The sequence below is a fragment of the Gopherus flavomarginatus genome, chromosome 1, assembly GCF_025201925.1.
Source record: "Gopherus flavomarginatus isolate rGopFla2 chromosome 1, rGopFla2.mat.asm, whole genome shotgun sequence".
In the NCBI taxonomy this organism is placed as follows: Eukaryota; Metazoa; Chordata; order Testudines; family Testudinidae; genus Gopherus; species Gopherus flavomarginatus.
The window spans coordinates 112485796-112511872 of record NC_066617.1 but is presented as its reverse complement, the minus strand read 5'-3'; the positions used below and the strand labels follow the sequence as shown (position 1 = coordinate 112511872).

The following is a 26077-nucleotide window of genomic DNA, read 5'->3' as shown; positions in this document are numbered from 1 at the left end:
CAGATATTTTTTCATGTTTCCCACTGAAACTAATAGCAGCCCTCCACATATATCTAAGGGCAGAATTTAGCCATTTGTATTGCTTATAGTGAAAAAAGTGCTTTTTTCAGCATACCACATTTCTGTAAGCAGCCTGATGCACCAAATTAGCAAAACGTGACATCTTGGCTGCCAACAGCTGAGATCAACGTGCTGTATCCAGTGATATGCTGGGAAAGGTTTTTGTGGAGACTCCTTGATTGAGTTCACCCTTCTCTAGATGTCTCTACATTAACCCTGTCAGGAATGAATTTTGAAAATACTTATGAAGAATTAAATTTTTGCTTTTGGAATGCGTCAGATTACATCAAATACTTTCCAAACTTATGTTCTCCTGCTGGAGAGTGTTAGTAGCTGCTAACCAAGGTGTCTGGTCTCTAGGCAGTCACAGATCTCACTGAAGTTGATGGGCATGCTAGCAACATTTCATTCAGGCTAAATGAGGGGGCAATTAAATGCCACTAGGTTTAGTGATGGCTGAAATAATAGAAGCCAGCGGCCAAGGCATGGACCAGCATGGCAAGGCCTAAACAGAAGTCAAACCATGTGGCTCAAGGGGTTTCCTTGGAGGCTGATTACAAACGTTGGGACTGATGTGGTTGCAGCTGACTGTCTGAATGTGGCAGAAAGGAACAAGAAAGTGAGCAGACAGTGAGAGAAGCAGTGTGAGCATGGCTCTGTGAGGAAGCCGAGAAAGAGCTGCTTTGGGGCATAGTACTGGCTGGAAAGGCAGATTTGGATTTCTGAGCAAGGAAACTGTCTTCTGTTGTGTGTTTCCACTGCATTCAGGGAAACAGCTCTACACCATTTTTATAAATAAACAATATTTCACCAAAGACCAGACATAATCATCAATCTTGCCTCCTAACAGTAACCACCAGCCAAGAGGCAATAACATCCTGAGGACCTGGACCCCTTTAAAAAGTCTGAGCTCCCATCCACCCACATTTAAATGCATGCAGGTTGGCCATTGTGCTGCTGTAGCCCCCTGCATGGATCAGCAGATGAATCTGAATTCAAGATCTCCAGCACAACCCTTCACCACTTGAGCCAAAGGACTAAGACCATCACTGGGGGAAGAAGCTGGCAGCTACCCTCTTTGTAACAGTTAAAGAGAGGGGATGTATAGCACATATGAAACAGTGGGTTACACTATACTATTGCTATATAGGGCTCATTATATTTTTCAGGAACAAATTTCCACCAAGTGGTGTTGCCTCTTTCTTTTGTCATGATTATAAAGGAGTGTTTTTTGTTAAATAGAAAGGCAAATGGAGAGAGTCCTCCTCCTTCAACACCCTTATTTGTAAATACATATGCCCCTTCTTATTAGGGCCCTACCAAATTCACAGTCGTGAAAAATGCACCACGGACCTTGCAATCTGGTCTTTTGTGTACTTTTACCCTATACTATACAGCTTTCACAGGGGAGACCAGAGTTTCTCAAACTGGGGGTCCTGACTCAAAAGGAGTTTGCGGGGGGTTGCAAGGTTATTGTAGGGGGCCATGGCATTACCACCCTTCTGCGCTGCCTTCAGAGCTGGGTGGCCAGAAAGTCGCGTCTGCTGGCCAGGCGCCCAGCTCTGATGACAGCACCACCAGCAGCAGTGCCAAAGTGAGTGTGGCAATGGGTGGCAGGAGAGTGGTGGCTTCTTCTGGCTGAGGGCCCAGCTCTGAGGGCAGTAGCACAAACGTAAGGATAGCAAAACCGTACCAGGCCATCCTTGCTTCTGTGCTGCTGCCAGCAGTGACTCTGCCTTCAGAGCTAGGCTCCTGGCTAGAAGCTGCTCCTCTCTGTCCAGCCAGCTCATAAGGCAGCGCCACTGCCAGCAGCAGCGCAGAAGTAAGGGTGGCAATACTGTGATCCCCCCCCATAATAACCTTGTAATTCCCCTATTATATCCTTTTGGGCCAGGACCACTAGAATTACCACACTGTGAAATTTCAGATTTAAATATCTGAAATCATAAAACGTATGAGTTTTAAAATCCTGTGACCATGAAATTGACCAAAATGGACCATGAATTTGGTAGGCCCTTCTTTATTATATCAATTACATTACAGGAAACTGCTTGTTAAAATGTAAGCACTACACCGATGTTAACATCTACTTGGAAATGTACCACCGTGAGCAGCACTTGGGTCACTGAGAGAAATGTAGCCCTGAGTCTCATTTATAGTCTTACAGAGCATTAGAACATGACACAGTGAATAATTTTTTTTATTGACATCTTATTGATGCACTGTAGAAAATTCACACTAACTGTGAGAGATGCCTGTTTCAAAGTGGGGTAGCCTATTGAACGCGCTCTAGAAAAACTGATTAAAGTACATAGATAGTGATTATGTGAGAGCCAATTTTCCTAATACACAGATCAAAGATTGACAGGAAATCAGTAATTAAAAATACATTGCATAAGGGAAGCCTACTAGGGATCGTTGGGATCCAGTCAGTAATGCAGATCATCCACCTTTAGAAAGGTGAGAGAAACTGGCCCCTTGGAGTATAGTTACAATGCAATGTAAGCCCAGGGATATAGAACTCTAGTTATTTCGAGCATCTACACTCATGTGTAACCCCAGATTAGGAATTATTGAACCCTGGGTCTCAAGCTGGGGCTCCAGAGTCTACACTGCATTATGTGGCCCCTGAGTCCAACCATCCATATCCCAGACTTCCTAGCACTCTCTCAAAATGTGGCTGCTCTAGGGTTGGAAAACATGACCCTCCACCAAACTTGCCTGTCCAGAGGACAAAGAAAGTCAACCCATAAGATTGTGAAATACCTTTGGCTGACTCCCAGTGCACAAGTCCCATGGGGCTGTGACTACTCTGCAAAGAAGTAGGGCTTGAACCCTGTGTCCTTACTTAACTCAGACTTGGAACCTACACCCATGTGGGGTCCTGGGCCTCTAGGTCAGTGCAATTTGTGTGTAGATGGAAGGAGGGGTTAGCCTTGAGCCTGAGTCCAAACCCTGGGCTTATATTACAGTGCAGACATATTCTTGGTATGCCTCTTAGTTACTGTATCTTGAAGCTAACTTAGTTTGGAGTTCCCAGTCTCTGGGCTGCTAGAAAGCAGGTGAGTGGAGTCTTGGAGTGAATGTGGTGATGTTGAGATTATGCCAATGACTCTCCTCTTCAGCCCTCTCCCTTCTTACTCACGGAGCAGTATTGATTGTGATCTTGGATGAGACTGTCCTTTCTCCATTTAGAGAACATGTGGCCTGGCCACATAAGGGTTTGCCGGGAACTGCTTCCACTATAGAGCTGCTAGAGAAAGCTCTCACCACAGCAGTAAAATAAAAAGGAATGCAAGGCCTGACAAATACTTTTTAACTGAGATCTGGAGGAGGTTCTGAAGTTCCCTTTTCCAAAAGAGAGACGACAAGTACTGCAGTAATGAATTTTCATGCTAGAACTGTATCAGAGGGGTAGTCGTGTTAGTCTGGATCTGTAAAAGCAGCAAAGAATCCTGTGGCACCTTATAGACTAACAGACGTTTTGGAGCATGAGCTTTCGTGGGTGAATACCCACTTCGTCAAATGCATGAAGTGGAAATTTCCAGGGGCAGGTATATATATGCAAGCAAGCTAGAGATAATGAGGTTAGTTCAATCAGGGAGGATGAGGCCCTGTTCTAGCAGTTGAGGTGTGAAAACCAAGAGCGGAGAAACTGGTTTTGTAGTTGGCAAGCCATTCATAGTCTTTGTTTAATCCTGAGCTGATGGTGTCAAATTTGCAGATGAACTGAAGCTCAGCAGTTTCTCTTTGAAGTCTGGTCCTGAAGTTTTTTTGCTGCAGGATGGCCACCTTAAGGTCTGCTATAGTGTGGCCAGGGAGGTTGAAGTGTTCTCCTACAGGTTTTTGTATATTGCCATTCCTAATATCTGATTTGTGTCCATTTATCCACCAAGCAGTCTCAAAACTACAATGCCCACACAAAGAAATAAGGAAACAGATCAACAGAGCCAGACGTGTACCCAGAAGCCTCCTACTGCAAGACAAACCCAAGAAAGGAACCAACAGTACTCCACTGGCCATCACATACAGTCCCCAGCTAAAACCCTTCCAACGCATCATCAAGGATCTACAACCCATCCTCGACAATGATCCCACACTTTCGCAGGCCTTGGGAGGCAGGCCAGTCCTCGCCCACAGACAACCTGCCAACCTGAAACATATTCTCACCAGTAACTGCACACCGCACCATAGTAACTCTAGCTCAGGAACCAATCCATGCAACAAACCTCGATGCCAACTCTGCCCACATATCTACACCAGTGACACCATCACAGGACCTAACCAGATCAGCCACACCATCACCGGTTCATTCACCTGCACGTCCACCAATGTAATATATGCCATCATATGCCAGCAATGCCCCACTGCTATGTACATCGGCCAAACTGGACAGTCTCTACGGAAAAGGATAAATGGACACAAATCAGATATTAGGAATGGCAATATAAAAAAACCTGTAGGAGAACACTTCAACCTCCCTGGCCACACTATAGCAGACCTTAAGGTGGCCATCCTGCAGCAAAAAAACTTCAGGACCAGACTTCAAAGAGAAACTGCTGAGCTTCAGTTCATCTGCAAATTTGACACCATCAGCTCAGGATTAAACAAAGACTGTGAATGGCTTGCCAACTACAAAACCAGCTTCTCCTCTCTTGGTTTTCACACCTCAACTGCTAGAACAGGGCCCCATCCTCCCTGATTGAACTAACCTTGTTAACTCTAGTTTGCTTGCATATATATACCTGTCCCTGGAAATTTCCACTACATGCATCTGACAAAGTGGGTATTCACCCACGAAAGCTCATGCTCCAAAATGTCTGTTAGTCTATAAGGTGCCACAGGATTCTTTGCTGCTTTTACATGCCAGAACTGTGGAGAAACCCTCAGCCCCCTCCCCTATAGCCATTCCCAGGCCTTTTGTCCCTCTCTGTGTAGTTGTTTCTTCCCTCTCATTCCTGTAGGTGCTACATATTTGCTATTCAGATTTCTCTCTACCTTCTGTCTCTGACTAATTGATCCTTCTGAAGCAGCAATACTCACCTCAGAAAAAAAAATGCCCTGAAAAGAATTAGGCTTATAAAACCTTCAAGTTAGGAATAAAGTCACCTGTGGAAATCTGAATGGTATCCATTATATTCTTGAGTTCTCTCCTTGGAATCATGTATTCTGTATTTCAACAGGGACAGTGCTATGTAATTATTCTGTAGCAAGAGGAAAGCTATAAGCAGGCTTCTCTTTTGGAATTATGGTATCTCAGGGTAAGCAGCAATCAATCAAAGCAAATCTGACTTTTATTCTCATGTTGATTTTGAACATTGACAAAGGCAATGTAAATTTTCACTTTAGGAAATAAAGGGCAAGCTGTCTTTCATGGGAGACCTTTCTCTGGACTTGCTTCATGGTTTTGCTGGGGCTACTGAATCTATATACACTCAAGTTTCTTCCTTATTTGTGCAATTTAAATTAAATATTTTGCCCCAATCAGCTTTGATTCTACAAGTTTTGTCACTGATAGTTATGGCTGACCAGTTACATTGCTGACCATTGCCCAATCTGGAAATGTATCCAGTTGGAAGAGGCTAATTCCCCAAGTGTTGATTGCCACCATGACAACCACTAGACCAATCAGATTTACACCCAAGCCAGCTTTCACCTGTGGAAAAAACAAACAAACCAGAGAACAGTCAATGTCAAACAGTTTAGAAAGCATTAATTAATAAACACAGAAGATGGAAGGATGCGGGATGGAGAACAGTCAATTCTCTAACTTTCCCTGTTGCATAAAGAACAAAGTAAGTTTGCTGACTGCTCTCACAGAAAAAGCCTAATGAATAGTTGTGTGTGAGAGTGTGTGTATTAATGGGGAAAATGCAGGAGACGTTGTCAAAGGTGCATGATAAATGCAATTCATCACATGACTACAATTTGTCACATGGACATCTCCATATATTTATACCACATATACCAGGTGATAGCTGTAGATTAATTGTAGGTATATGATAAATCTAATTTGTCATATCCCTCTAACTTTTGCACTTGCACTCTGCTCACGAAGGTTATGTCTACACTAGACCTGAATGGTGTGAATTCCAGCTCAAGAATACATGTTAGCATGCTGAAGATAGAGTGTGGCCATGACAGCACAAGTGGCAGAAGGGTCTAACTGCCTCAAACACATACCTAAGGTTTCAGACATGTACAAACTAGAGGTAGCTAGCCCCTGCCTCCGCCTGTGCCATTGAAGTTATATCCTATATTTAGTGTATTAGCTCAATCACAGCTAGCTCAGGTATGACTCCTGTACCTGGAATGTACATAGAATCATAAGACTGGAAAGGAACTCAAGAGGTCATCTAGTCCAGTCCCCTGCACTCCATCTCCAACTGTAGACATATCTTAATCTCCCTTCTCCAGGACTGCTATTGTAGTTGCATTGCAGGATAACGGGGGGGGATCTTGTACTGTCACTCTCTGATACATTTCACAAGCATTATATTCATTTTAAAAAACAGAGTGCACACACATGCACACTCCTGCCTCCGATGTTCTTAAAATGAGAGTTATTGTGAAATTGTTGCAGCGCTGACCAATGTGACTTTACATTAACTTGGATCCTGTGATTATTTTCAGATCCCATATATGATGATGAGTTCAGTTTGCATTAAGCTTGGAACAATGTGACTATTCTCAAGACTTACCATGTCTTTGATCTGGCAGTGCCCATAATTGAAGACAATGGCATTTGGGGGGTTGCCCACTGGCAGCATCACCGCAAAGGAAATACACATCGTTACAGGAATCAGGGTGTATAAAGGGTTGATATGCAAGGTTTCCGACTGTAAAGAGAGAGGTTGGGTGAGAAAGAGAAGTTCCATGTTGCTGGCTACAATTACAGATAAAAGACGCCTGTCTGCTTCCCCCCACCTCAAGATCTAGAATTATTAGCATACCCTCCATTCCCTAAATTCTAAGGTCTATCTTACTTCCCCCCTCTATTACCCTTGGGCATGCCGGAGGGCTGTACTCCATGTTGCTCCTTCCAGAGGAGGCCACTATAGCCTGACAGGATGAGCTCCTTTCCCCCAGCAGTCAAGCATGTTGCATCCATAAAACCCTTAGCACTCTTGGTCTAGGGAACATGGTACCAGGCTTTTGGTCTCAATTCAAGTGACTAGGGTGACCAGATAGCAAGTGTAAAAATCAGGACGGGGGTGGGGAGTAATAGGAACCTTTGAAAGACAAAGTCCTGAATATCAGGACTGTCCCTATGAAATCGGGATGTCTGGTCACCGTACACATTACCCCCATGGCATTTCACTGTGTAGATCACTAAGACAAATCCCTAAAATGGCTTTTATGGAGAAAGTTGTGAAAATATCTAGCATTCACTTTTCACAGCGTATGTCCCTTGTGAAAAGAACTACTCATTACATAAAAAGCAACGACCGAGGAAGATTTCTATAATTTCTGTGAAAATAATAGTTTATATATATATATATATACACTAATATAGGATATAATTAGTATCTGCTGTCCCCCTCCCCCGCCAGAGACACAAGTCTCCAGACCCACAATGTCTTCCTCTCTCACAAATGTCTCTGTTCATTTTTCCGTGCTGTCCTTATGCTTGGCCTGCCAACCTGTTCACCAAGCTGTCTCCCACCCTTTAGTTAAATCCCCTATGAAACAATTATGATGTTTCTGCTACAAAACCCAAAGAGGTGGACTGTTAACTACTGGACTATAAATACAAAATAGAATTAAAAAAAGCATCAAGACGTGTTCATGGTTTGTGACCTTATTATTGTCAATCTTGTTTTTCCTTTCTCATCTCCCTTCCTCCTTTTCTGTTACAATTAAACTGTATGCCCCTCAGGGCAGGGACTATGTTTTTACTTGTTTTGAGAAGTGCTGAGCATATTTCTGGGTGTTCAGAAATTTATTGCACTCAGGCCTGTTGGCTGACCATGCTTATTAATTTTTCTATAAAAGAAAGAGCATAGCGATGGCACTCAAAATGAAGCAGAGTTCTACCCTGGCTCACAGCACTAATCGCCTAAAATCTCAAGATATTCCATGAAGTTAACAGGGAAAAACCCAGCATAAAATCCTATTGCTTTTACTCACCATGCTGCATAGAATAGGCAGAAAGATAGTTATGGTTGCTGGGTTACTAACGAACTCTGTTACCATGGACACCAAGATGCAAGCCAGAAGAGTGACAGCCCAGTAGGGAAGGCTGCTCAAGGACAACATCTGACGCCCAATCCATGTTGAAAGGCCAGAGGTCTGGCAGAAACATACAATAATAAGAGAATGGCAGGATACAAGTTATGTTTCCAAACCAAATCCTTGTATCTGAGAGAGTTTGCAATGGAGTATCCCACTGGCAAAAAAATTTAGCTCAGTAAACTGGGCAGTCCTCTATCTAGTAGCTTATGTTCAATAAATTGATGCTTTCAGTCCAGTTCTTAGTAGAGTAGAACCTCAGAGTTATGAACACCTTAGGAATGGAGGTTATTTGTAACTCTGAAATATTCATAACTCTGAACAAAAGGTCATGGTTGCTCTTCCAAAATTTTACAACTGATCATTGATGTAATTACAGCTTTGAAACTTCACTGTGTAGAAGAAAATGCTGCTTTTAACCATCTTAATTTAAGTGAAACTAGCACAGAAACAGTTTCCTTATCTTGTCAAATCTTTTCTTAAACTTTCTCTTCATTTTTCAGTAGTTTACATTTAACACAGTACTCTACTGTTCCCCATCACTGTATGTGTGTGTGTGTCTGTCTGTGTCTGCTGCTGCCTGATTGCATACATCCAGTTTCAAATGAGGTGTGTGGTTGACTGGTCAGTTCATAACTCTGGTGTTCATAACCCTAAGATTCTACAGTAGCTAAGGGTCCATAACATAAAACTACGTCATTTGGCACTAAATGGCACTACTAGTTGTTTAGCAGTGAGACCAGAACTGAATGGGCAGAAAGACTGTACTTCCCCCTAACTTGTAAAGATTGTTCTTCCAGGTTAGAACTGAGGCACACTGAATGAGTGGGGGAAACTTATAGGGACCGTGTCTAAATATAGATTTTTACAACACTTAGTACAGTGGTACCCCAAACCAGACTGGGGCCTGTGGGTGCTACTACAAAAGTAATGGTAATGCCATTTCCTGTGCTGTAGTTCTGCAAATCAAGGACCTCAGTTCCCAGGGTTGCTAATCTAATTTGATTCACTCATACTCATTTCATTTTAATCCCTGCCATCACCAAAACCAGTCCATACTTGCATTCGAGTATGAAGACTGAAGCAGTGTTTCCAATGGTAACACTGTAACACAGTGGTTGACTTGTTTTTGTGACTTTTGTTTGCTACTTTCCAGTCATTATGAAAGAGGCTGCACACCAAGTTCCTGAATTGTGTTAGATGACCAACTTTCAGAAGAGCATCCCGGAGATTTAAGTGACATACCCTTTTGAAAGTGTCGCAGGAATTTTGTTATCAGAATTCTCAGAACACCACAGGTTAAAACAAAGGTGCAGGCTTGTAAGTGTTTTAGATATTCAAGTTCTCAGTGAGAGAAGAATGGAAAATCTAACTCAGTACCTTGCATCCAGCTGCTAGAGCATAACCTCCTCCAACCAGCACTACAATCTCCCAGGGCATGGTCTTCTGAAAGTCCGTCCATGTAATTATTGGCTCCACTGAGTTAATATCTGTAGAACTTTCACTATCTCCTATGTCAAAGCAAAATAAAGATAATGTCTAATGCTAAACTGGCCATTTCCCTAAGATATGGAGCATTCTGCACTGACCTCTGACTTTGTGACTTCTAGATTGGATCACTGTAATGCACACTCTATAGGGCTACCTTTTGAAGATCATCTATAGAATAAAGCTAGTGGAGAATGCAGCTGCCAACCTCCTTGGTGGTCTCAGCCTCAGGAAGCATAGTACCTACATTTTCTGAAGGCTGAACTGACTTGCTATTGGCTTCTGGGGTTGACATTGATGGTTATATAGCCCTATGGTTTAGGTAATGGTTATTTTAGAAGTGTGGGCATGTGTGTATTTCAGACATGTCTGTGTAGTCCTACACTTGAATGTCTGAGGTTTGGTGCTTGGGCATTCTCAGAAGAGGGTCTTCACTTGTAGAATTCATTTTTCCTGGCCCAACAGAGCCCAAGTATGTTTAATATCAGGACAATCTACAAGGTCCATCTATTTGCTCAATCTTTTCTTGAGGGTAGTACTAGCTTTTAGAGGTCTGAGTCTTTAGTTGAATTGGACTTACTATTAATTCATTTTTTCCCTAAATGCTGTATATATCTTTAGGGTGATCTGCCATGTAAGAGTACACACTTACATACGATTTCTAATAAATATATGGAAGCAAATGTCAAGGGACCATGTTTTTATATGTTTGTACAATGCTTAGCACAACAGGGGCCTCATCCTGACTGAGGCCTCTGGGTGTTACTAAAATGTAAACATTAAATAATAATAATCACTATCCAGAAGACTATGTTAACAGTAATGGTAACATAAAATAGATCAGTCTCTAGCTATATTATCAGATAGCAGTGGTAGTACATTGGAGACTTTTTTTTTTTTTGTGCCAAGCAGTTCCCCAATTCTTCTAATTCTGAAATATGGCAAGGATTGAGTTTTTTACAAGTTCTAATTTCCATGCACTATTGCAACGCTCAACTGCAATAATAAAGACTGTCATTCTCAACCTTTGCCACACCATGATCCTATGTTATAAGTTTTGGGACCTTAATGTAGCCATAAAATAAGGGGATGGGGATCGCAACCTCCCAGAAAAAAGTGCGTCAAGTCTCTTTCTAGATGACTCCTTACCTTTATCCCTCTTTCCAAAGCGTGGTTTCTTTGCTGGAATCAGGAACATGAGAAAACCAAGGAAGACAGAGACAGTAGCATCAGTCCGGTAGCCTTTCCTAGGAAAGAAACGTTGTGATTATAGCAATGCTATACTAAAAGTGTGCTGTAGTGAAGTGTATGTGCAACACCCCATGTTCTCAACAGCATGCATGGGGAGCTGAGGGAGCTGAGCATACTACTTAAGCCTTTTCTTTTCTTTGCTTTTCTTTTCTTTTTGTTATTGGGTTTGGTGTACCTTTCCTCCACACATCATGCCATACATTTATTCTATATATTATAGAGGGAAATACTTTAAGCATAAAATCATTTCAGCTCCTTCCAGCACCAACACAAATACAAGAATGTGATGTACTTGTATTGCCCTATAACAGTGCCATCCAAACGTTGTTTAAATGACAACCACTTTAACATTTTGTCAGTAACATAAGGGCTACACTGGGTGGGAACCTCAGCTGATGTAAATCAATGTAACTCACTGAAGGGAATAATCTATGACGATTTAGGGTATGTCTAGACTACAGGATTATTCCGATTTTACATAAACCGGTTTTATAAAACAGATTGTATAAAGTCGAGAGCACGCGGCCACACTAAGCACATTAATTCGGCGGTGTGCGTCCATGGTCCGAGGCTAGCGTCGATTTCCAGAGCATTGCACTTTGGGTAGCTATTCCGTAGCTATCCCATAGTTCCTGCAGTCTCTCCCACCCCTTAGAATTCTGTGTTGAGATCCCAGTGGCTGATGGGGCAAAAATCATTGTCGCGGGTGGTTCTGGGTAAATGTCGTCACTCATTCCTTCCTCCGGGAAAGCAATGGCAGACAATCATTTCGCGCCCTTTTTCCCTGGATTGCCCTGGCAGACGCCGTGGAACAGCAACCATGGAGCCCGTTCAGCTTTTTTTTTTTTTACAGTCACCGTATGTGTACTGGATGCCGCGGACAGAGGCAATACCCCAGCGCTACACAGCAGCATTCATTTGCTTTTGCATGGTAGCAGAGATGGTTAACAGTTGTTCTGTACTGTCTGCTGCCGGTGTAAATTGGCAATGAGATGACAGTTATCTGTCCTTCTGTACTGTCTGCTGCTATCATGGGTGCCCCTGGCTGAGATCGGCCAGGGGCGCAAAGGCAAAACTGGGAATGACTCCTCGAGTCAATCCCTCCTTTATGGTTTCTAAAAATGGAGTCAGTCCTGCCTAGAATATGGGGCAAGTGTACTAGAGAAGCAGTGTATCAGAGAGTACAGCTGCTCTGTGTCAGATCTCGCAGAAATGATGAGCTACATGCCATTCACTGGGGGTGCCTCTGCAACAACCCCACCTGTTGCTTCCCTTCTCCCCCAATCTTCCTGGGCTAACATGGCAGTGTCCCCCACATTTGTGTCATGAAGTTATAAAGAATGCAGGAATAAGAAACAATGACTTGTTAGTGAGATAAAATGAGGGGGAGGCAGCCTCCCGGTGCGATGACAGTCCAGGCAAGACATTAAGCTGTGCGGGGGAGAGGAGCCCAGCATGCTGCTGCTATGATAGTCCAGACAGGACAGAATCTTTTCTTTACACAGGAAAGGGAGGGGGCTGATGGAGCTCAGTCCCCAGTTGCTATGATGAAGACGGTTATCAGTCGTTCTGTACCATCTACTGGGAATGACCGGGAGTCATTCCTATTTTCACCTAGGCGCCCCCAGCCAGCCTCACCTGAAGCCAGCCAGGAGCACTCACGGGTTGATAACAAGGACAGTTACCAGTCCTACTGCACCATCTGCCACCAGGCAGGGGAGAGGAGTGGATACTGCTCATCACTGCTGCAGCATCGCATCTACCAGCAGCATTCAGTAGACATAGGCTGACATTGAAAGAAGTCAAGAAACGATTTCTTTCCCTTTTCTTTCACGGGGAGGGGAGGGAGTAAATTGATGAGCTATTCCCTTAATCACGCCGGAAAATGTGTTTGAACCTACAGGCATTGGGAGCTCAGCCAAGAATGCAAATACTTTTCGGAGACTGCTGGGGACTGTGGGATAGCTGGAGTCCTCAGTACCGCCTCCCTCCCTCCATGAGCGTCCATTTGAGTCTCTGGCTTCCCGTTATGCTTGTCATGCAGCACTGTGTAGCATGTAGATTTTTTTTTCAAACGCTTTGGCATTTCGTCTTCTGTAACGGAGCTTTGATAGAACAGATTTGTTTCCCCATACAGTGATCAGATCCAGTATCTCCTGTACAGTCCATGCTGGAGCTCTTTTTGGATTTGGGACTGCATCGACACCCGTGCTGATCAGAGCTCCACGCTGGGCAAACAGGAAATGAAAATCAAAATTTCACGGGGCTTTTCCTGTTTACCTGGCCACTGCATCCGAGCTGAGATTGCTGTCCAGAGTGGTCACAGTGGTGCACTGTGGGATACCGCCCTGAGGCCAATACTGTCGATTTGCGGCCACACTAACCCTATTCCGATATGGTAATACTGATTTCAGCGCTACTCCTCTCGTCGGGGAGGAGTTCAGAAACCGATTTAAAGATCCCTTTATATCAATATAAAGGGCCTCGTAGTGTGGACGGGTACAGCGTTAAATCGATTTAACACTGCAAAAATCGGTTTAAACCCGTAGTGTATCCCAAGCCTTAGATGTAAGTCTGTGGGAAGTTGTTAGAGATTTACAGTCACAAGCCCATGTACTTGCACATTTCATGTGCGGAAACATATCAGTGCACATGCATAGAGCCCTGCAAATCCATGGATATCCATTTTATATCTGCAGATATGCAGATCCACTGATGCAGATATCTGTGGATCATTTTTGTGGATTGGATGTGGATATGAATTTTGTATCCACGCAGGGCTCTACACAGGGAATTTTGCAAAGCTGAAAACTTAGTAGATTGCCTTTAGAAAATTTGCCCCAAAATGTGAAGGGAATAAATTAATGTTTTCCCTTGATTTGTGCCTCAGTGTGCTAGCTCAATGGAGTCATTATCAAGAATTATTAATATTCTAATGACTAATAATGGTCCCTTCAGGTTTTAAAGTCTCTGAATCTACTCAACAGAACTGTTCAGGATTTAAATGCTGAACCCTCTATAGTATTCCTGGTAAAACTGAGGGTAGCAGAAAGAACTATGTTTACTAGAACCAAGTGTTAGTAAACAAATTCTGGGAGAAAATCCAATTATTTCATTGCATGGATGAACTAGAGAATGATGATGACTTTAAAAACAATCTGCAGGTTATCTGATGTTCCCTGGGCTAATATCCAAAACCAAGCCCCAAACACCAGAAATGTGAACTATAACAACAATCAAACCTAGCAGCAAACATGCTTTTCGGGACTTCTTTGTAGTAAAATTGGTTTTTTAAAAGATTTGTTTGCTTCTGACTTCAGAATTTGGGCTCTTCCATTTTTTCTACTAGGAACAAATTTCTCGTGTTGTTTCTCATAGTCTATTGGGGTCACCCTGCTACCTGGAGAAACAGGGACACTGTTTTGGTTGTGTGAACAGGTACATTTAAAATAGTGAGCATCCTCAGTTTAGGATTAAGATTCTATATGGTCCAGCCTTTCTCAAAATGGCTACTGGCATCGTGAGATTCTATGGCCAAAAACCAATCAACCAAATTGTTTTAGAAACCCAGGAAAATCAGAACTTCATTCCTCTGCAAATGATTAGGAGGCAACCTTACTCACTTACTTCTCAAAGAAAGATGACCAGCCTGGAACAAAGCCAGGCTCCCGTGTAAACCAAAGCAAGGTCATCAAGATGAAGAAAAACCCAGTCACCATCTCAGGATAGCTTGGGAGGAGAGGTGGGGAGAAAAAGCAAAAATAGAACCTAAAATTAATGCCAAAATCCAGGAGCAAATTCCACAGAGAGAAAGGAATTAGAGATTTGTTTCAACATACAAGGAAAAAATCTACAGGGAGAATAAAATAAAATACAGGGAGATCAGTTTGAACTAGGGTTTTACATTTGAGTCCCAGCTGTTACGTAAATAAAGTTAGAAAAAAAATAAAACTGAGTATCTCATTATCTGTATTTATACTTTCATTTGTCATGAGATATTTATGAGCCCAAACAAATACAAAATTTTTATTCTTATAGTATTTCAATGATCCAGGAACTGAAATATGACAACAAAATAAATTTTCCCTTATTTCTGCATTGTAAATGTCTTTCTATGTGATTTTTAAAAGCATATGAGAAATATAATTACAGATACCAAAATAAACAAGCATCGCTACTTTAAACACAAACAAATACAGAGATGGGCTGAGGAATTGCTATTCTGATCTGGATTTTATTCAGGGTTCAGATTCACGGTTCAGAGGCTGAATAAGGACTAGGATTTAGATTCAAATTTGATCATGCTAAAATCTTGCAAGTTGATCTCATGAACTTTCCAGTGAACAATGAGAAATCTTTGAAGAAGAGCTGATCTCATGAGACAGCTCCCATCCTGAAAGGTGGGCATCTTGCAAAATTTAGCTTCTCTTTGCCACGTCTGACATGAAATTGCCAAAATAGGTCCCTTTCTGCTTTGCAACCTTAACTGTAGGGGCAAATCAAGATCTATGGGTTTGAGTCTGAAGCCAATGCCCTCTTCCCACCTCCCCTAAAAAAATGATAGGTGTTTTTATTTAAGTCTCTGATTTTGACATATCTTTATAGTGGACCCCACACTTACCCTGAAAAGAAAGAGAAACAAGTTCCAAAACATAGGGACTGATTCAATAGGGAGAAAGAATTGAGAGATCAAGTCCAACATATATAAGACAAATTCAACTTGGAGGACAAAACAAAAGATGGATTCCAACACAAGAAAGGCAAATTCCACAGGAATATATGCTCCTTTTACCTAGTATCCCCCAGTTTCTCATATTGCTCTTGAATTTTCCTCTCTGACATCTCTTCTCGTTTGGTCTTCTTCTTCTTGCTCACAGAACATGTTTCTTTAAAACTGAGAAGGATAATTTGGCACAGGAATATGAGAGAAGGGAGTCAGATTTCAGAATGAAGGTACCACAGTACGCAAATTATGCAGCAGATGAGATAGCTGAGGACTCAATCCCTGTGGCTGGCCGAGCTGTGCTTGGTGCAGTACATGAGAGCTAAAGTGGGGATGGTTGCTGTATACCCCTTTTGCACTTATCCAATTCCCAGAGGTGCTAAGATCCAATTCAACCCCCAGCATGAGCAACTTCGGGCTGTTCTAAATAATACCAGCTAGTTATAACACACAAGGGGTCAATATGCCAGATCATTATCCTGGAGCACATTAGTGTTCCGGCCATGTTACCTCCTCGACGCCATGCCCCATCACATTTCCCTAATTAGCCAGTTTCACCAGACCTGCAACACCCAAGTGGTCCCTATGCCAGGCAAGCCTTAGAAACATAAGAATGGCCATACTCAGTCAGACCAATGGTCCATTGAACCCAGTATCCTGTGTTCTGATAGTGCCTGTTTAGGGCAGCTTACAACCACTTTACACCACATCATAGGTAGGTTGTGGCCCAAAACATATAGAGATTTTGTTCTAAAATGGGACTAGTTTTTCTATATAGTGGATCTATGTGTTGTCCCCTTCCAGGAATAGCATTCTGAATAGCACACACAAAAGGAGTTCTGGCTGCCTAATCCCATTTGACTTGGTGAAGAGAGTATGATTCTTGAAATCTCAGGGTGCAACCTTCTCTGCTTTAGGTAGTCTGGTAAAGGTGTGATGCTGCATGGAATCTGGGAAATACTTGAGGATATTATGAATATCAATATTGTAAAATTGTAATGAGTTAGGTCAGATATATCATGTAAGGTATCTGCAGAAATGTTATAATTTGCCAGCTATGATAATCTTGTTTATATGTTTGTATCACCTTTGTATTACGGATTGTAGATATGTATGTCTGTATTTCAAAATTTGTGCTATGCTTCTGGGTGACACCTCCAGACAGCACTGTCTAGCCTGCTTGAAGGCCCATTGAGGACCATTAGCTATATAGTTGACCCAATGAAAGAAGGCAGATAAACGTTGTGACTCAGAAAGGCATGCAGGGACATGCCTATAGAGAGAACTTTAAGGCTTTCAAGACATGTGCTAGGCAGCTTGTGTTTGAAACAAAGGAAGCACAGACCGCACGGCAAAAGACTATAAAAGGCAGCTGCATCTTCTCCATTTTGTCTTCAGTCCTGCTTCTTACCTCTGGAGGAACTTTGCTACAAACTGAAGCTCTGACAAAGGACTGAATGACCCATCGTACACTGGGAATCCCCACAACTACAGTGTCTGCTGTCCATGAGACTGACATGACTGCCTTTGATATTTCTAGCACTGTTTAAACCAGGATTACTCTTGCAAGGTTCCACTCTTTCTGTAACTGAAGGGTAAAGTCAAAGCTGATGATCCTACTGTTCTGCCAATGAACAATTTCTATACTTGTATCAAGGAGATACAAATACAAGCACATTTTATGGCTGAGTGCATTTAAACTGCCTACAAATTTATATGCAAATTAGGTGCAGCCCTCAGGCTCATGTAAAATTGCATTTGCGTGTCACAGAGTCTGTACTGTTTAAATTGAGATGCTTATAAGCTTTTTTCTACCCTCTTCTCAAGTACTGTAGCAACATTTTGCTTTTCTGTTCCAATGGGAAATTGACACCTAACCTGCTTAGATACTTTTGTAAATTGCATTGGGGTCTACCTGCAATTTCAGGCACCAAAATACCTTTGTAAAACTGATGCTTAGATATTTGCAGCAATACTTACTTTGTGCAGCACTAGCTGAAGCGAATAGCTGTGTCTCTGTGAACTACCCTTTCCCCTGTCCCAAGGAGGGGTCACAATATTTTTTCCCCTGATTTTCAGATAGGAAGAACTTTATAGGCCTGTTTCCCTCCCTCTTTGACTTACGAAGAGGCTAGATGCTGCATTCTGATCCAAGAACTTGAGTTTCTAGGCTAGAAAGAAAATCTGGAAAGCTGTTCCAGTCATTGCACTAGCTAGGGGCAAGAGATTGACAGTGGGTGCCCTATTAGAAAGGATTTGTGGCATGAACATTTCCAGGAATTCCATAGATGTCCATCAGCAACCATTAGACTAAACATTGCTTCACCACGTTATCAGTATCACTTGCCAAGTCTTAGAAGGATTTTCAGGCACAGCATTATAGACAAACTCCTAACCTAACATATTCTCTAATGAACCACAGAGAACAGGAGTTGGAGATTAAAGAGGCTTGGAACCAACCAACACTTCACAAAAGGTCAATAATGCTTCAGTTCATTGGTGTTCTTTAGAATAACATTAATCAGGGAGAATTCTTGGATGCAATGTGGAATTTCAATGCTGTTTATTAAAAAATAAAGAATTTGAGAGTCATGTTAGGGCCTGTTTCCTCTCAGGATTAAAAAAGAAATAATTTATTATAGCCTTTTACATCAAAACTAGAAGACTCAGGGGACTGATTGAGAAAAGGACACAGTGCTATTTACCTCTTCAAATGCACTCAAGATCAGTAGCATCAGAAGTCACTATCATTTAACAGCTATTCCTTGTCCTATGTGAAATATGTTAATGATGTCAGCCAAACTCCCTCTTGCCCTCACAATTGGCTTTATTTGTCCCTTGGAGATGCCATCATCTAAAGCAGGGATGGCCAAACCATGACTTGTGAGCCGCATGCAGCTTTATCACAGTTAAAGAGTGGCTTACAGAACCCCCACACCTCCCCCCCCATTCTCTGCCTACCAGACTGTTTGGGGGAACTCAGAGCTTCTTCCCTGTGGTGGGGTGGTGGGGCTAGGAGCTTCTGCCCAGGAGGGAGGGAGGTCTCGAGGCTTCAGTCCCACCTGAGGTGCCTGCTGAGCTAATGGAGTGGGGCTGAGGCCCCAAGCTCTGGTAGGTGTGCCCCGCCAGGCATGTTTCCTTCAGGAACTTCTGAAGATTGTTGTACGCGGCTCGGAGGCTCAGTAAGTTTGGCCATCCCTGGTCTAAAGTGATCATAGAGACTGAACTCTCTCTCTTGCCTTCAGCCTGGGAGTGAGGGAAAGCTTTAACTCTCACTGCCAAACTTTTCTGTTGATAAACATAGGATTTTTGTCTCTAGCACTGTGATTATGGCACTTTATACCAGTACAAGTACAGATATATTGAGCCTTATTCCCCTGTCATTTACATTGGTTTGACACCAAAGTAAGTCCACTGACCAGGTCATTAATGATCTGGAGGATGGCATGGACTGCACCCTCAGCAAGCTTCCAGATGACTCTAAACTGGGAGGAGTAATAGATACGCTGGAGGGTAGGGATAGGATACAGAGGGACCTAGACAAATTAGATTGGGCGGAAAGAAATCTGATGAGTTTCAACAAGAGGAAGTGCAGAGTCCTGCACTTAGGATGGAAGAATCCCACGCACTGCTACAGACTAGGGACCGAGTGGCTAGGCAGCACTTCTGCAGAAAAGGACCTAGAGGTTACAGTGGACAAGAAGCTGGATATGAGTCAACAGTGTGCCCTTGTTGCCATGAAGACTAATGGCGTTTGGGGCTCTATAAGTAGGGGCATTGCCAGCAGATCGAGGGACGTGATCATTCCCCTCTATTCAACATTGGTGAGGCCTCATCTGGACTACTGTGTCCAGTTTTGGGCCCCACACTACAAGAAGGATGTGGAGAAATTGGAAAGAGTCCAGCGGAGGGCGACAAAAATGATTAGGGGGCTGGAGCACATGACTTATAAGAAGAAGCTGAGGGAACTGGGATTGTTTAGCCTGCATAAGAGAAGAATGAGGGGGATTTGATAGCTGCTTTCAACTACCTAAAAGGGGGTTCCAAAGAGGATGGATCTAGAATGTTCTCAGTGGTAGCAGACGATAGAACAAGGAGTAATCATCACAAGTTGCAGTGGGGGAGGTTTAGGTTGGATATTAGGAAAAAATATTTTCACTAGGAGGGTGGTGAAGCACTAGAATGGGTTACCTAGGGAGGTGGTGGAATCTCCTTTCTTAGAGGTTTTTAAGGCCAGGTTTGACAAAGCCCTGGCTAGGATGAATTAGTTGGGGATTTGTCCAGCTTTGAGCACAGGATTGAACTAGATGACCTCCTGAGGTCCCTTCCAACCCTGATATTCTGTGATTCTATGACCTCAGTGGCATCTCTCCTGATTTACAGCAGTGTGAAAGGAGAATTGGGCATGTTTTTACTAACTGGCTTTTTCTTTTGTTTTTTTCAGTTGCACCTTCTGATTAGAAGGCTGGTTAATGGCCCTCGTCAAAGCAGGGCAGTGTTAAAACTGTTCCCGTCAAAAATAAACATGGTGTGTAGCAGATTTTCATCAGTCCTATTCAGCCACTGGACTCAAGCATCAATAAAGTACATTGTTGCACATCCAGTGCTACTAGGAAAGGAGACTCTCTCTAGGGAGTGGACAAGACCCACTGCCCTGGTAAGGGGAAGCGATAGTGATTCAGCATTTGCCCCTTATGATTGTTAGTGCCTTTGTGAACTCTAAAACGGTGGTTCCCAGCAGAGCTGGTGCTAGGCATAACCGGACTAAACAATTACTTAGGGCCCTGAGCAGCACAAAGGGGGCCCCCTATTAATTATTAGTATGTGTTATGTGGGGGGCCCCAAAATATTCCTGCTTAGGACCCCCAGTGGGCTAGCATCAGCACTGGGAGGAAGCTGTGGCATTCCCTACTGTTTTAGCCCTGGGATTCCCACACAGCTCTAGCAGCCTGCACTCACTTGCATCCCAAGAACAGCCAGTGCATCCAGAACCAAGTCAAGACCAGCATGATGAGGCATATGGGGAAGCTGAACAAGAACCAAGTTCCAAAATTCACCACCTCAGCATGTGGATAGTGGCTGTAAAGAAAAAGACCGTATAAGAGATAAGAAGGCCACAGGATATATGGTCAGACTCTCACAACATGCATCTATGCCTATGTATGTGGCTGTGTGGTATGGCATAAGGGTTGTATTAGCATGAGTTTGTGATAACTGCATTACACATGCATAGCAAAGCCACTCCCAAATGATTTCCAAATTAGCCTTTATATCAACACCACACCAAATACCAGCATGTGTTCAGTTTACCACAGACATTTTAGAAATGTTTTTATGGCACATATTTTTATTGCTACTACAGGAGGGATTAATTTGGCCCAGTGTAATATAGATTCAAAACATGTCACGAATGTATGTAGTAACCTCAGTTAAGAAGCTCACAGATCAATACATCTTGATGCTCATCTCAACAGAAATCAACATCTGCATAAAATATCTCTTTGCTCCAAGGAGTTTGTGATGGAAACAAATTGATTCATATTTGGGGTAGTCTGGATGACATGTAAAAACAACCATGGCTATGGAAATAACAGGTTAGTCTGAGGATGGAATTCACTGGTAAATTTAAATGGATGTTATAATGCAATACAACTGTTTTTGCATTGTGTCTTGCATCCTAGTTGTATCACAAACTGCTTCAATACAGCAAATTGTTCTTTAAAAAAATGATAACATATGTACAGATAATTTCAGCGGTACAGGCAAGCACAAGGGATGAAATCCTGGCCCTGTTGAAACTCTATTGACTTCAATAGCAGCAGGACTTCACTCATGGTTTCTGTGTATTTGTGGTCTTGGAACACAAAATATAAAAAAATTAATACAGCAGACTGGACTCTGGCAAAGCTGTTTAACAGTGCATCTCATAACAACCCAAAAGTGCTGGAAGTGTCATAATGGCAAGGCACACTAATATGTCTTCTTTGAGGGTGCTTGAAAACCCAAACCTTCCATCAAGAGTTCACCTGTAGAATCAGTTTTACAAAAACCATGTGTGTCATTTCAAAAGTTATTCTGCGAAATTATCTCTGACCCTCAAAGTAGTTTTGCATTTTTTCTAATAAAAAAAGCAAACAAACATTCCATCTGTGTACATGCATGTGCCCACTATAACATAGGGCCTGATCTTTTCAAAAGAGGTCAACTCCCATTTGGAAATGAGCACATAAGAAATAAAGATCCCGCTTTCAGTTAAATACCTTTAGTAATAAAGCCCTAGGAGAGAAAGTATATACAAAGAAAATGTACAAGATAGAAGAAAAATGATCTCTAAACAGAATATCTTCCAGGGTTTCCACTAGACATCAGTAACCCTTTGATAGAGTCATCATGACGGTAGTTACTCCAGCACTGCTCCCCAATGTAATATCAGAAACTGTGCAATATCATCACTTACTTGTTGAAGTACTCTAAGAAGATGAGGCTAGTGGAGGTCCCTATGATGGTGGTCAGTCCCCCAATGGTTGCAGCATATGAGATGCTCAAGGACAGGCACTTGCAGATCATGTGATCGTGTCTGGACTGGTACTGGTATTTAGTGCTCAGGTCCAGATCTCTGGGGTTAGGAGGCAGGACAAGTATCTGAGTCTGTAAGAAGAAAGACATGCCATAAGACACTATTATTAGACACTACCAACAGCCTGGCCTGGGCCAGAGGGAAACTTTGAGTGACAAGATGTCTACAGGTTACAAAGAAATAACCTGCCTGTGAAAGAGCAGGCAGCTTATTCTCCATGGGAATTAACTGGGCTCAGAACTAGAGACCTGTCCAGTGACCCCAAACTGCTTGATCTGCAACCAAAATGCAGCATAAACAGTAATCAGACTTCTGATCAGAGTCTGGCCCTGTTCCAGTCCTCAATGGGATCTCAACTGGATACCAGGAAACCTTTATGAGCTGGGAGGAGGAGATTCTATTATTTCAATTTTAAGAACATATAATCCTTGAGGCATGTTAGAAGCTTCCAGGCAACGTTTGGCAGACTTTCCATCCTCACACTGACTCATGAATCATAACCTCTAATTAGCAATCTAATATTAGGAGGGGGAAGGTACAAGATAATTAGCTGTAATACCTAGTGCTTAGCTGCTAGGATATGTCCCAGAGAGAAGTGGTAAATGAAAACATGGCTGCAAAAGGTAGCGTGACACAAAGAAGGTTCCATAGCGGTGGCTGTCAGTGCATGGTTCTGGGAAATTAAGGTATTATATTGAAAATAATAAGGTGCCACTCCTAGAGACCTATCACTTGTAGCACAGGGAAAAGAGAAAGAAAAAAGGCTGTACTGTAGGCTCAGGAAAAAGGCCCCAGCAGCAGAGAAGCTGGATTCATTTGCCATAATATAATTCTGTTGGTTTGTAATGGACTTATTTTCCATGAGGAATCTGGTGCTGTTATGAATTTATCAATCCTCCTGCAGTCTCTCTCATGAAACTCCTGGTTCAGATCTGTGTTAGGTCAAAACTGAAATGAATTTGATGGTTACAAAATAACCCTTGAATGTGAGTATGAGATGGGAGGATGCTCAGTGGCAAGGGTAGTGCAGTAGCTTTTCTGAAGATCTGGGTATAAATTGCCTTTGAGCCATATATGCAAACAAATGTGTTGATTGGAGTCTCACCTCTGCTGGACATCTGTTTGTACATAAAAACAGTGCATACATGTAATTGAAGTCCTGACTCAGGCATGCCCAGGACTGGAAGAGGGAAATGCAGATCAGGATTGAGGTATATTGGCAGAAGTGTCTCTGTGAGTGTGTGCTGCGTGTGTGGTGGGTTGCCAAAGGACAGAAAGTGCAGGAATATTGGAAGTGAGGGCTGATAGAGCTGTCCATAAGGTGCTGGAACAGTTTCTGTCTACCTTATGTTTGGCTCTAGCCAGTGATCTGTGCCAAAAATTGATGTTTATGTAGAGCTACCTCCAGAGGGACATTTGGGGAAACAAAGTGGAACAGCAAAACAGAAATGGAAACTGTCTAGCCATAGCATGGAATATATGATATTGAATTCATGTGAGAACAGCCTGTGAGGTGCACCTCTATGAAAAGGGCTCCGTTCACCTTTTGACTACATCAAAGAAACCCAAAAAGATGTAACAGGGCTGTGAAGGGGGGGAACTAAAAAAGTGGAAACCATCTGAGGAACCAGCACAGGTCTAATTGTTAAATGTTCTAAGACTACAGAGGCAAATATTTCATGGAAAGCTACTTACAAGGTAAGAACCTGAAGCCAGGAAGAATGTGTGATACTTGTCTCCCACAGAAGATTACCACCTCTTACCTGAGGTAGATTCTGCCCCTTGTTTGGGGGATTCACAGTTCCAATTGGGTTGGCTATCATGTGCACACCATTCATATTCTATAAGAAGGTAAATGTCCTTTGATTAGACAATTCTCTCTACCTAATTCCAGAAGACACTTAGAATTAAATTCAAGGGTGCTTTGGAATATTTCAGGCAAAGAATCTTCCAATAAATCAACTACAATTTGTCTGAAACCTTATTCTATGAAATAAGGCAGATTAAATAAAAGTAAGTCTTTTTATCTTTAAAAAAATCTTTAAAATTAAATGGTCAGTTTAGCTCATCTCCTTCTGTCATCAAGGCAGCTTTGTGATGGTAGAATCCAACATAAACCATGCCAGAAGCACCTGAGCCTTGATTTTATAAGCTGTAGCATGGTCAACCACTAGAGTGCTCTAGTTGACTGAACATCCGTGACTGCAGGAGTGCCCAAATGTGGCAGAACAAAAGGCCACATTTGCTACTTGCTAGGAGCCCATGGACTACATTTACTCACTAATCAATTGAGCTGATCACAGCCTCGCATGTAAGATGGAGATGCGGACCATAGAAACTACAGAACCAGTGTTCCATCTTGATCTCAGGAGCTAGGCTGATAGGATCCAGCGAAAGCATGGCATGCTATAATATATGGACTCTACTAGAGCTACCTCCCATTAAAGATACAGGAGTGTGCTTTTGGTCATTCCTGCTGTACTGCTTTATAATGCAGAGCTGAGTATTGGTCACATGGTGTAGTACTACCTATCACAATACCTTAGTATGTACCACGGAGCTGAAGTCAGTGATCGTAGCACTAAAAACAAAGAAAAGAAAATTTATTTTTAAAGGCATGTTTCCCAGCTATCTCAAAAGGCACATGTTCAGGGCGGGTAGTGGAGCACCTAAACAAGAATTAAAATCTGCTGAAGTTGGGAAAAGTTCCATTTATTCTGACATCTCAGTGACATCTCAGCTAGATACATGGGAAGAATCACTTTGTTCCAAGGTTCTATCTCTAGCTCTATGATGTTGGGGTTCCAGTTCCATGAAACCAACAGTGTTTGTGGCCAAACCTTTAATATCACTATCACAGTGGAGTGAATCACTGGAAAACCCAACACTATTAATCTATTCTATTCTGTGTAGAGTCTTATACCTCCCTCATTGCCATAACATCTGAGCACCTTCCAGTAGCAACGTGACTAACATTAAAGCAACATGACTAACATCTATCTTGTGTGGCTTGTGGATCATAACATAGTGAGATCCAGATCATTACATTAACCCCACTTAAGGTGACCAGATAGCAAGTAGGTTTGCCAATTTTGGTTAGACGTAATATTTAATTAAAGATTAATCTTTCATTCCTGGAGATTCCAGGACAATCCTGGAGGGTTGGCAACCCTAACAAGTGTTTAAAAATCAGGCCTAGGCATGGCATTAGTAGGCACCTATATAGCAAGAGCCTCAAATATCAGGACTGTCCTTATAAAACAGGGACATCTGTTACCCTAACCCCACTCCTTGCATAATCTTTTCCCTTCAAGCACATCTAAAATGTTCATTTGCAAGCTTCTGTTTGCCCTTCCTTTTGCCATTCTTGTGTTCATCTCATTGTAACCTGTGTAGGTTCATATCTCCAGTAGTGATGCACAGGATTCGTTCTTACTCCTCATTGATGAAAATGACCTCCACTGAGGCTTGGCCATGTTTTTCGCTGAGACCTATAGTAATGGGTAGAGGGATGGAGGGGGAAGAGAGAGAGAGAGAGACTGTCAGAGATGGGAATTCAGCTGATTTCCTTGGCTTCAATTCAGAATTGTGTCCATGAATATGCAGGAGCAAATGTAAAATGAATCCAGAAAAAATCTTCGATAAACACTTCCTTCTATTCGGGGACCTAATTCAGCATCTTATTACTCCATATTTTCTTGCTTATTTACCTTTTGCCAATAAAGACCTAACAGTAACACATTCTA

At 42.4% G+C, this 26077-nt stretch overlaps 1 protein-coding gene across 2 annotated transcripts in view; it reads right to left on the bottom strand.

The window, feature by feature from the left end:
• Nucleotides 1-5479: 5479 nt before the first annotated feature.
• Nucleotides 5480-26077, bottom strand: part of SLC13A4 (solute carrier family 13 member 4) — a 37737-nt gene continuing 17139 nt past the window's right edge. The window contains exons 5-16 of one of the 2 annotated variants that reach the window (XM_050918650.1): nucleotides 25768-25822; nucleotides 24873-24912; nucleotides 24095-24172; nucleotides 22212-22402; nucleotides 20714-20833; nucleotides 15824-15925; nucleotides 14659-14760; nucleotides 10930-11027; nucleotides 9673-9803; nucleotides 8191-8352; nucleotides 6762-6899; nucleotides 5480-5716 (exon numbers count right to left, since the gene is read on the bottom strand). In XM_050918650.1, coding sequence (XP_050774607.1) covers nucleotides 5579-5716; nucleotides 6762-6899; nucleotides 8191-8352; nucleotides 9673-9803; nucleotides 10930-11027; nucleotides 14659-14760; nucleotides 15824-15925; nucleotides 20714-20833; nucleotides 22212-22402; nucleotides 24095-24172; nucleotides 24873-24912; nucleotides 25768-25822 — 1355 coding nt within the window. In that variant the 3' untranslated portion in view covers nucleotides 5480-5578. The remainder of the gene's footprint in view (nucleotides 5717-6761; nucleotides 6900-8190; nucleotides 8353-9672; nucleotides 9804-10929; nucleotides 11028-14658; nucleotides 14761-15823; nucleotides 15926-20713; nucleotides 20834-22211; nucleotides 22403-24094; nucleotides 24173-24872; nucleotides 24913-25767; nucleotides 25823-26077) is intronic. The other variant, XM_050918653.1, reaches the window with a different exon arrangement.